At 35.2% G+C, this 12,406-nt stretch overlaps 1 protein-coding gene across 4 annotated transcripts in view; it reads right to left on the bottom strand.

Annotated features, from left to right (window-relative positions):
- Positions 1-12,406, bottom strand: part of PCDH15 (protocadherin related 15) — a 1,016,126-nt gene that overhangs the window by 152,808 nt on the left and 850,912 nt on the right. For all 4 annotated transcript variants that reach the window (XM_063669967.1, XM_063669968.1, XM_054435813.2 and 1 more), the window contains exons 22-23: positions 9,795-9,935; positions 7,782-7,894 (exon numbers count right to left, since the gene is read on the bottom strand). In XM_063669967.1, coding sequence (XP_063526037.1) covers positions 7,782-7,894; positions 9,795-9,935 — 254 coding nt within the window. The remainder of the gene's footprint in view (positions 1-7,781; positions 7,895-9,794; positions 9,936-12,406) is intronic.

The raw sequence follows: 12,406 nt of genomic DNA, 5'->3' as shown, positions 1-12,406 counted from the left end.
GCTTCCACTGAGGGCACCCATGTCTGGGTGAGGGGAACGTGGTGGCACCCAGTAGACTGGAGACAACAGAAACCAGAGACCCAAAGAGCCCTGGCTCAGGGAGCTCCTAGGTCTGGGATCCCTGAAGGGCCACGTCGCTTCTCTTCTGTCCTTCTCATCGCCCACAATGTGGCAAGCGGGGAGGCATGTTTCAGCCCTGCTGGTGTTACTGCTCTTTCAGTCCTGCCATTCAGCAGGTCCCAAGTTCTTGTCCCACATCTAGGAAGAATTAGGTATGTGGCCATCTGAAGGGTGAGCAAGGCAAAGAGGTGCTTCATTGAGCAACAGTACATCTCTCAGGAGACCTGAAATGGGTAGCTCCTATACGCAGGCAGGCTGTCCTGATGTCTGCAGGCCTCAGTGGAGAGGAGACCCAGAGTGGGTAGCTCCTATCCTCAAGCAGGTTGTCCCGATGTCTGCCTGAGTCTGGTTGAGACTGGGGTTTTTATGGGCTTCAGAAGGGAGAAAGTGATTGCTGATTGGTCCATGGGCAGCCATAGGCAGCCTGGAAAAAGCACCATAAGTTCTCACCCCAGTCCAGAGAACCGACAGGCTGGGCATCAGCCTTCAGGCAATCCTTGGCTAGAAGGTGGGGTTTCACCAGACCCATCCCTTCCACCCAGGAGCCTGTCTGCCTTCTGCTGCCATTCATGGCACCCAGGCTGTTTGTGCCCAAGAGGTGTCTGCAGGCCCGCTCCAGGCCACCCTCAGCCCCACCTTGGCTTCTCTCCCATGCTCAGTGGTGCCAAAAGTCCAGAGGGGGCTGAGGTGGCAAGGGGCTGGTATGTCAGCACCACACTGGGTGTGGGCACACAGAGCCAGGTGGTGACAATGCTCGGGGCTTGATGACAGCTTTGCTCTGAAAATGGAGCAGGCCCCGGAAGCAGGGAGAGGCCAGGCATTGGGAGAACACACTTTGAGCATGCAGCGGGAGGGGGGCCCGGGTCCACAGTCTCAGCTGGGTGGTTGCCCCTGCATCTGGGAGCTCTGGGCTCCAGCCCCTTCAACTCAGAAGTGGGTGGGGCCCTTGCCTGTTCTCAGTTCTCACTGACTCTGCAGAGTGCATAGCCCCAGCTGTGCCTCCCTGGTTGAAGCCAGTGTCTTTGCAGCAAATGCTCCAGATAGGTTGCTTTTGTCATCAAAAGGAATAATATACAGTATGAAGAGATATATATTTCAAAAGTTTTAAGAAGAACTCATTGTTTTCTGGATAGAACAATTGTTCATTAATGACAAATGAAGCACACAATGTCTTGATCCTCCATTTCACCTAAGTGACTCCATAAAAGATTGATGTGAAAAGGTCAAGAAATTAACAAAATGAGTCTGTTTCAATTACTATAACAGCCCTTCAAAGCAAAGAGAATCAAGTGTATAGTAATTCTTACCTACTATAACTCTGGCCATTATAAAAGTAAACATGTATCTCTATGGGGCAATTTTCTTCCCATTATGTGATTACTCCTACCCTTAATGATTATTGAAAGCCAGCCATCAGGAAACAACATCAGTTCACAGGATGTGAAAAAAAACAAAATCAAATCTTTTCCCAATACATATAAAATATCTTAATATTATAAATCATAAACCAGAAAAACATCATTTTCCTTGAGAATTGTGTTTTTAAATAATGACAACCTAATTTATTTTATTGAGTATAGGGTTGTCTTTGTAAAATTCTTGAATAATTTTCAAACTTCATTAAAGGAGCATTAGCAGAAAGTAAATAAGTATTTTTTTGTTTTGTTTTGTTGTTTTGTTTTTTTTGTTTTTTTTTTGTTTTTTGTTTTTTGTTTTTGAGATGGAGTCTTGCTCTGTCATCCAGGCTGGAGTGCAGTGGCACAATCTCGGCTCACTGCAAGCTTAGCCTCTCGGGTTCACGCCATTCTTCTGCCTCAGCCTCACAAGTAGCTGGGACTACAGGCGCCTGCCACCACACCTGGCTAATTTTTTTTGTATTTTTAGTACAGAAGGGGTTTCACCATGTTAGCCAGGATGGTCTCAATCTCCTGACCTCGTGATCCGCCCATCTAGGCCTCCCAAAGTGCTGGGATTACAGGTGTGAGCCACCGTGCCCGGCTGTAAAGAAGTTTTTAAATATGCAAATGAAACAGAGGCATAGCATGATTAACTATGTGGAAGGAGGGGTTGGCTTTTTATTATGTTGTTATTTTTATATAAATTAGAAAACCTACTAATTATCTGTCATCAAAACTTCGCAGGCAAACCAGTAGGTTTTTCCTTTAGTAAATATTAAAGTACTTACTGTGGTGTTTATTACTTGTGTCTATTATTTTGTTCTTTTACAATTTTGGAAGAAGATAATGATAGGTCTCTTGTTATATTCCAGCAACTAAGCAATTACCAATAGAACAACATAGAAGTGCTTTCAATTCTAAAAAAAGAACAATGGATTTTGTTTCTCTGTCTAGCTAGAACTGGTCTATTGAAAAACGTATGCCAAATAGTAAATGCAACCTCTGAAACATTTTTGATCAAGGTCTTCACGATGCTAGTTTTCAGCTCATAACTCAAATTTACACTTTGCCATTATGCTTTCATTTTTATTTTCTTTATATTTTACTTTTGTGACCAAGACACTGAAACTTCTCAGAAAACTGGAGAAAGTCATTCATTATATCAAATATCCAATCTTTAGCTTGAAGTCCAGAAAGGTTTGGCTTGGAATATGTAATATTAATACTCATTAAATTGAAATCACTAAAAATACAGATTTTTAAACAACCAGAAATGTTAATCTGAGATTTGCTTTGAATTAAAAAAATAAATATTCATTCTCTTGTTATTTTAAGAACAATTTACTTCACCAACACATATTTAAATGTAAAAATGTTTCTATTCTACCATTAGCTCATGTACCCCATTGTGCATTCTAACTAATCAGTCATTTTAAAATCACTGTGGCAATTAAAATCTATGAATCTGTAAATTGTTTACAATCACATGTTTAATGTGCTAGGTCTTCACCTACACTATTTCCCCTTTTTCCTCAACAATTGAGGTTGAACTAGGACACAGTTGCCTAGCAAGGATCAGCATTCCTCTCCCCTAGTTAGAGCTAAATGTAGACCCATACCTGGATTCTCACAACGAAATGTGAGCTGAACTAAAATGTGCAATTCTCACCTCACTTGGTTAAGGAAATCTCTAGATGCGGACTTCTGTCTTGGTTCCCTTTTCCACTGACTAAAATGGTAATAATGAGTTATTTTGAAATAGAGTGTTGAAGATGGTGACCCCTGAGTTGTCCCAGGTCCCTGAACTTTAAACCATTGACATTTGGTGGTTTCCTATTACAGTGACCTAAACTACCCTAACTCAATCTGATTACCCTGAGATTTAATGATTTAATGACTATCTAATAGAAATAAGTCAACGGAGTCAGTGACAGAAGGGGGAGGTATGGGTCAATAATTCAGTTAAATATTCTGTGATAAATAAATATTTTATCTTTAAAATCTCTCTTTTATACCTAATCATTTGTTAAATGCTAATTTTTCCTATGGAATTCAAACACAAGTATTGGAATGAAGACATTCCTGAGATGTAAAAACCATGTGTACCTCAGCTTACAGTGCTAGATTACTGCTTTCCATTTGTAACACATTACCTTCCCCTACACCCTACAAAGAAGATAAATCTTAAGCTATCATTTTTATATTTCCCCCAAATTTGATCACAAGAAGTAGAAGTTTTTTCACTAGGAGCAATCCCAACACGAAGGACCATCCTAATAATCAAAAATTAATAATGTCATTTAGCATCTCTGGGAATTATGTGCATTCAGTTGAGGCAGTAAAATGAATTTGAAAAAATTAGAGAAGGAATGAGGCATATGAGGTTGGCAGAAACCATTCTGTGCTTCACTTTTTTTCATTAAGAAAGGAAAGTGTGTTGGCCTCCAAAGCAATCTGAAATGGCACAGGCATATTGCCAAAGCTAGCAATTGAACATATTAAAATACCATACAGAAATAAAAATATTCTACCATGAATATTTTCATATTTTCATATATTCATATTTTGCAATATGAATGAGAATGACTTTTAAATATGATTAATTAATTATGCGATGGGTTGTTGGAAACTAATAAAATGTTGAACAACTTATATTAGTTGAAACAACTGTAGCTAAAAGGACTAAGCCTGCTCAGGAAATGATGCAGACCACTTAGTTCCATATTTTTTTGGCCAGAAATCAGTCAAATGGCAGAATTCAGAATTCACCCCTAGTTAATAAGGAGAGGAAATGTAATCCAGCTATATGCCCATGAGAAAAAGGATTTAGGAGGCATCTAGATACTGCTATGTATTTCCTCAATGATCTTCAAAAAGAATGAAGAGATAATTGAAGATGATAATCATTAGCCTTAAGTTTCTTTACAGTTCAGTTAAAATTTTGGTTCAAATTTAGACCTATATAAACATTTATATTCAATTATTTGCATTTATCCAAAAAGTAGTGTCCTTGTTCATATTTGGTATAATACTTATTTTTCAAATTTTCTGGTTATTTGATAAAAAATTAATCCTTTTAAGTACTCAAGTACTACTAAATGCATTATGATCAAGATACTGATTCTTAGCATCTCTGGGAGTTATGTGTGTACAGTTGTGCATATTATTAATATACAGTAGGATGCAACAAGATTACCAAATTCTCTTTATAACTCAGAATAGCAAAGAACTGGGATAATCAAGGGCAATTTTCTAATTGTTAGAATTCTGGAAGATCAAAATTCTCCCACATGTACCCATGTGACTGTTGTTAATTTTATTACCATATAATTGGCTAATTTTTGTTCTCTAAGTTAACAACAACTTTATTAAGAGAATCTATTTGTAATTAATAGTTCTATGCAGAGACGGTATGAAATGGTAAATTATACGTTGAACAACACATTCGCATTTTTAAAATATGGCATTAAGCAAAGATACTTAATAAATAAAGTTAAATGAGCAATGCCCTGTTTCAATTTATGACCTTGGCCTCAGTGCCACAATATTTTAGCTAAAAGAGAAGTCTAGAGGCATATTTCTATTAACAAGGAAATGAGCTCTAAATGAAAACCTAGAGAAACAGTACACCACTTAAGTTTATTTAAAGAGGAAGTTTAAGCAATATATCACTTTCTTCTCTTGGAGTTTCCAAAGATAATTAGACTTGCCGCAAGGGGTTTTGAAGAACACAGATGGGAATTTTAAGTTAAAACTGTGAGCGTTTTTTTGGATCCACTTAGAAGAGTAAGCATATTTTTTGAGAACACCTGATCTAGATAATTTAGTGAGAAACAAAGTGAGTTTCTATCCGTCCTGTTCTTGAGAACTCCAAAATTAACATGTTCAGAGAAGTTCTTCCAAAACAGAAAACTGTGCACATGAGTCCCCCTTTATTTATGGGGGATATACTCCAAGAACCCCACTAGAGGCCTGGAACTTCAGATGACACCAAAGCCTATATTTACTATTCTTTTTTTCTTTTTTTTCTGATAACCCAGACAGTTACTAAGTGACTGATGGGCGGCCTGGATACAATGGACAAAGGAATGATTCACCTCCAGGGCAGAGTGGCACAGGACAGCACAAGATTTCATCATGATACTCAGAATGGCATACAATTTAAAACTTATGAATTGTTTATTTCTGGAATTTTCCACTTAATATTTTCTGACCACGATTGACCTCAGGCAACAAACTGTGAAAAATGATACTGTGGATAAGGAGGGGACTACTGTTTTCCATAGCAAAGAATTGGAATCCAATCCAAAGGATTGGAAGCACAGGTTACTGTGTCAGAAAAAAAGGAAAATAGTAGATAATAGTGTACATGTGGGTGAGAATAACCTTTTAAAACAGATTAAACAAGAATTCTTATTTGTTTTACATATGGTTTACATCTCTATGATTTACATACATGTTATGGAAGATTTTCTGGTAATTATATTACATAATTTAATTTTGTGTAGATTCTTCTAAAGGCAGCTTTGTATGAAAGGATAAAACTGCTTGGTTCAGTGTGTTAAGTGCTTGCAGATGTGTCCCTCACCTACCTTATTCCTCGGTACCTTAGCTCCTGCTCTAGCTTAAAATTATTAATTCATTCTAAGAAAGTATAAAACACTAAAATCATCCTAGAACATGATCAAGTTCTCCATTATCTGAAATATTAATTTTTCATTATCCCCAATTATTATCATCATCCAACTTTCAATTTTTCTTTGGATAGACTAAACTACTAAAATATTCTGGAATTTAATGTAGACTCCCACACCCCTTATTTATATTTCTGCATAGGCTGATTATTTGGTGTGGAATATCTGTCTATATCTTTTTGGATTGACTGAACTCTACATTTCCTTCAGTATACAACTTAAAACTATGTTAATCATGTTCAAACATAGTTAAGTGTCCCTTAGCCTGCTTCCTCAATACTGTGATCTTATTTTCACCATTGTGTTCTCACAGTGTATTATATTTTTCATATTGTTATTTGTTTCAAGAGATACCAGAGAGCTTGCTTTCTCTCTCTCTCCAGATAAGGACATGGCAAAAAGGCAGCTGCCTATAAGACTAGAAGAGACCCTGAACCTGACCATGCAGACACCCTGGTCTTACACTTGGATTGTCAGCTACCAGAACAATAAGAAAATAACTTTCTGTTGTGGCCAGGCACAGTGCCGTGATCACGCCTGTAATCCCAGCACTTCAGGAGGCTGAGGCAGGCGGATCATGTCAGGAGATTGAGACCATCCTGGCTAATGTGGTGAAACCCCACCTCTACTAAAAATACAAAAAATTAGCCAGGCATGGTAGTGGGCGCCTGTAGTCCTAGCTACTCGGGAGGCTGAGGCAGGAGAATGGTGCAAACCCAGGAGGTGGAGCTTGCAGTAAGCCGAGATTACATCACTGCACTCCAGCCTGGGCAACAGAGCAAGACTCCATCTCAAAAAAAAAAAAAAAAAAAAAAAAACAAACAAAGAACAGAATTTTCTGTCGTTTAAGCCACCCAATTTATGGTATTTTGTTATGGCTGCCTCAGTTGACTAAAACAGTATATATACTAACCATAAACTATAATATATAATATTGGTGTATATGCATATAGTATATATATATAAATGTATATGTATTATATATGTGTATATATAGTGTGTGTGTATATATATATATACACACAGTACATATATATAAATTTATGTATACACACAGTATATATAAATACACACACATTTCTATATGTATACACACTATATATATATACACACTATATATATACACACACACTATACATTTACACACACAAACGTACACACATACACACATACACACTGATTAGATGGAAAATAGGATTGCAGATTGCATGCCAAGATTGGAAATTGAATGAAATGTTCTACCTGGCAATAATGAGAAACTAAAGATCTATTTCTCACCATTCAGATTATTAATTAGAATTGAAACCCCAAAATTTAATGTTGTATTTTAATAAGTTTGCATTAATTTTTTAAAAAGTAATTATTCATTAAACCATTACTAAAACATATTTTATACTAAATTGTCATATTAACTATTTAAAAATTTAAAATATATTTTATGTTAATTTAGAAACGCCTAAACCAAAATTGGAAGTCTACTCATAAATTCATATTACATCAATTTTGAGAGACTCCTTTCAAAAATTGCCTACACATTTCATGTATTTCAAAATCAGACAGAAATCAATACCTATATTCCTCCTGTGTGAAGCGTGGGATCTCACCAGGATGTAAGACAAGAATCTTCACTGTGGCACTGCTGGACATCACAGGCTCCCCATCATCAAAAGCAACCACCACCAACTTAAAAAGCAATAAAAATTCATGTTAAAGATTATAAGTAAGAACAACGTAACAGCATAATTTTTATATGTATGTTTTTACTTATTGGATTCCCTGGTTCCAGAAGGGGGAGCAATGATCATTTCCTCACTGCCTACCAGGTGGCAGACACTATGCTAGAATATACTACGTTCTCACTTAATCTTTACAATAATCCAGCCAGATAAATGTTGTTATTTTCACTTGCCAGATGAGAATACTCAAAGAAGTAACTAACTCTATGATTAAAAAACAACTACCAGTAAAACAAGTATATTATACTATATCTCTCCAATTAAAAACTCATTTCTATAATTCCACTGGGGCCCACAGTAAATACACATGATTTTATAGCACCAATACACTTATTTAAAAAGTGTTAAATTCAGATAAAAATCTAATTAGCTTGCTCAAAAAATAAATTAATTTTCCTACTGAATTAGTTGTTTTTGAGATTATAGGGCAGAAAAACTTTAGAGGATAAAGTTGGAAATCTTTATAGTTTAACATTCTTTGGTATACTATCTCTTAAAAACAAATTATAAGGCCAAGTTCATTTGGTATAGCAGAAATTGTTCAAATGATGAAAACTAAGAAAAAGCTTCAGTGTTGAGATGTGATGTCTGACATTATTTATTACTGCAATAGGATTTATAACTGATTATTTTCTTTAATAACCTATATTACATCAAAGTAATTCTATGTTTACTTTAAGACATGTTAAATACTGTCAGAACTATGTGCTTCTTTGGAATATAAATTCTTTTGGAATCTGCAGGTTAATAATGTAAACTAATTCAACGTAGATCACAGAAGACTGTAACCAAGGATCATCCTGAGAGCCACAATTGACCTTTGGGTTAATGCTAATTTACAAACTGATCAGCTGTTCCAAACAGCGGTAAAATCATGAGAGATATAGTGCTCACTGATCCTTATGTGGTAAACTGATAAAGCTATTTCCCTGCTGTAGAGTCAAAGACTTTATTCACAGTGACAAAAATTATTCTAAGTAACAATTAAAAATGGAAATGTTCAAACACTAAATAAAATTGTCTACTTATGGTAATGCAAATTATTGTTTTAATACCTTGACAGGTACAGACAGGCATCATTTTGTCAAATATATTTTTAAATATGTAAAAAACAAAAGAGGGAATATGTTCTGTTTCATTAGTATTTGAAGAAAAGTAAAATTTGACAAAAAATCAAATAGATATAGGTATTTTCCTAGATATATGCAAAGATTAATATAACAACAATCAGTGCTGAGTGGTATTAGGAAAATGGATACTCTCAGGAAAGATGAAGAATGCACAGAAAGGGGTATTTTTTTCAAATTTTCTAGGATTATAATATATCAAGAGTACTTATCTTTAAAAAGTAAGGGAAAAATGATATTCATACAAGTAGTTGCATGATAGCATTTATTGTAACAAAAAATGGAAAGTCTATAAAGCAATTCAGTATTATATTAAAAAGAAAAACATAATGTTATACTCATATAGTAAAATACTACAAAACCACTAAAATAATAGCATTAATGTAATTTATTGGCATAGACAACATCACATTGAATTTAAAAACCAGTATGTATAAGACTATGTGATTTGAAAACATATATTTATATATTTGTGTTTGTATGAAATGTTGTCATGAGGATAGAGATCAAAACGCAAATTCTAGCTCTTTCCAAGATGTGAGATACCAAATGGTTTTCTTTTTACTATTATGTAAGTTTCTAAAAGAAAAAAAAATTGTAATTCAAAAAAATTAAAAAGGAGAAAAATTGAAAGAAAAAAATGTGCTGTCATCTGTTAAAACAAATTCTCTATCAAAAATTAAACATCAAATAGACTACATAATGAAAAGAGACACTGACCTTAAAAATTGTTGTAGGTTCTTCATTAAGATTGACTCGTGTTATTACTCTTCCAGAATCTTCTTCCACATCAAAAATACTGGCAGGGTAAGGAAACTGGACATCATCTACTCTATACCTCACACGACTTGCAGGTAATCCCTAAAATAAAATTATTAATTATTAATTTGCTGTTACCAAGTTAAAATAAAGTGTAATGATAATATTAAATGGATCTTTAAAATACATGGTCTTTTAGAAGTGAAAATCATATTTTCATATTTTCATTCTTTCAGGGTTGAAATGTAGCCAGATCATTATTTCTTCATGATAACTCAATCTGAATCAATGAAGTATCTCTACTACAGGTTATTTTAAAATGATTTATATGAGAGAAAAATTAATGCCTGCTTTGGGCATCTTCTCTACCACTTTCCTTTAATTATGTGAATTACATCTTCCTCCCAAAACACCCAATATCTCCTTTTTTAAATTCAGAGACAGGGTCTTACTTTGTTGCCCAGGCTGGAGTGCAGTGGCATCACCATAGTTCCCTATAACCTCAAAACTTCTGGTTTCAAGTGTTCCTATCCCACTTTAGCCTCCCAAGTAGCTGGGAATACAGGTGTGTGCCATCATGCTTGGCTAATTTGAGAGGACTGTAGTAAAGTACAGGAATGCGCATGAAAGCTAAAAAAACAAAAATTATTTTCCATCTACACTGTGTTGATTACCATGCTAGGTATTTCTATACATCATTAAATTAATGCTCAATCTTTTAAGATGACATTAATAATGAAGATGATAGTAATAATGGTAAGTTAATGATGCTAACAATTGCTAGATGCTTACCACTTGCGGGAACCACATTAAAGATGATGTACGTGTACTCCGTTACCCATTTTAGAACTAAGGAACTTGTGGCTTACAATAAGTTAAAGAGTGCTGAAATATTCCAGAGATAGGTCAAGATAAGTTAGAACACCAGTCACTTTTAAAGAAAACAATTAAAATTTGAATTAAAATTTGATAAGGTTTTAAAAGAATCAAAGTGATTATAAAGGAACAGTCAAAATTTTGCTGGCTGTCCTCACTTATATTAGGTTTCAGATTGGTTTCCTTTGGAACTATATAGGGTGACATTGAGGTGAGCACTGTAACATTTACAGTGCTTAGGCCTTGTAAATTTCTTAAGACCTAGAAGTCAAATAAATATCTTGAACAGAGAACTAGTATGTGGTAAAGTTTGACTTCAAACCTAAACACTAAATTACAACATTAACTTCTTCAGAGAAAGAAACACTTCTATTTGGCATTATTCTGATGCAGAAGAAGTAAGAACATTACCCCCACAGGGTATGGATTTGGCTGCACTTGACACTTTGGTGTAAAAACAGTTCTGAGAACATTGCTTTTTATATTTCTATTTTCTTCAAGACTGTCCTTGAAAATAATCTGTTGCTCATGTTGGTTCCTGAATTACAGTTGGGCTATGAGATAAATATGAGTCTTCAGGATTTGTATAATTCCCTGTTTTCTGTTAGTTCAGTCCTTTCATATACTACACATCACCACTGATCACTGTCTCCTTGAATACATTCTTTATTTAACCTTTTTCCACTATTCTGCCTTTTCTCCTTCCCATCTTGTGCTCTGTCTGAGACTCTTTGCTTGTTCCCACTCTTTCTGGCTACTAAATGTTGGAGTCTTCCAAGGCTCTGTTTCAAGAACTTCTAATATTTTCTACTTCTACTCTCGGCCCCTGGAACCTCTCCCAGTCCGATAGCTTCAAATATCTTCTATTTGCTCATAAATACCAAATTTTAATATCTGGCTAAACTCTGAACCTTTTAAGTCCAAACTAGTACATACAATTGTCCACAGATATGCTATTTTCAAATAAACATATTCAAAACCAGAATAATGATTTCATCTCCCAAATTTATAACTCTTCTACTATAGATAATGGCTCTACCTTTTACTAAGGTGTTCTATCTGAAAGCCTAGGGGTAATCATTGATCCTTTCTCTTAAGCCCCATAGCCAAATCATCATCACATCCTGACAATACCTCAATGAGTATAGGACCTAATGTCTTCTCATATCTTCTGTGTTTTCTGTAGTAGACTCTTAACTGACTTTCTGCTTCCATTGTATTAAAATTATCTCATGACTCCTGCTTAAACCCCTCCAATGATTTTGCATTACACACACAAAAAATAAATACAAAGTTGTTAGTATGGGCAATCTGATCCTAAGAACATCTCTTTTTTTGCCTACTCATCTGATTTCACCTTGTTCATTCCTCTTTCACACATTTTCCTTATTCCTGCCTCCTTGGCTTTGCCGAGGCAATAGTCCTTTACCAGGAAAATAAGGTAGCAATACAATACACTCATCTCTCAGATTTTTGGCTAATAAATTTACCCTCCTCTTCTCCAGGTGTTCTCTAATACTCCCTTTAAATTATCTTTCTTCAGCAACTCTGTCTGAAATTATAGCATATATTTTATGTATTTACTTGTTTACTGTTTGTCTCCCACATAAGAATACAAGCTTTATTAGGGTAGGGACTGTAGCTGAGTACCTTGAATGTTACCTGACCCATATATGTACTCAAGGAGTATTTGACTG

This window comes from Pongo pygmaeus, chromosome 8 (assembly GCF_028885625.2).
Source record: "Pongo pygmaeus isolate AG05252 chromosome 8, NHGRI_mPonPyg2-v2.0_pri, whole genome shotgun sequence".
In the NCBI taxonomy this organism is placed as follows: domain Eukaryota; kingdom Metazoa; phylum Chordata; class Mammalia; order Primates; family Hominidae; genus Pongo; species Pongo pygmaeus.
This window is presented reverse-complemented; position numbering and strand designations above follow the sequence as displayed.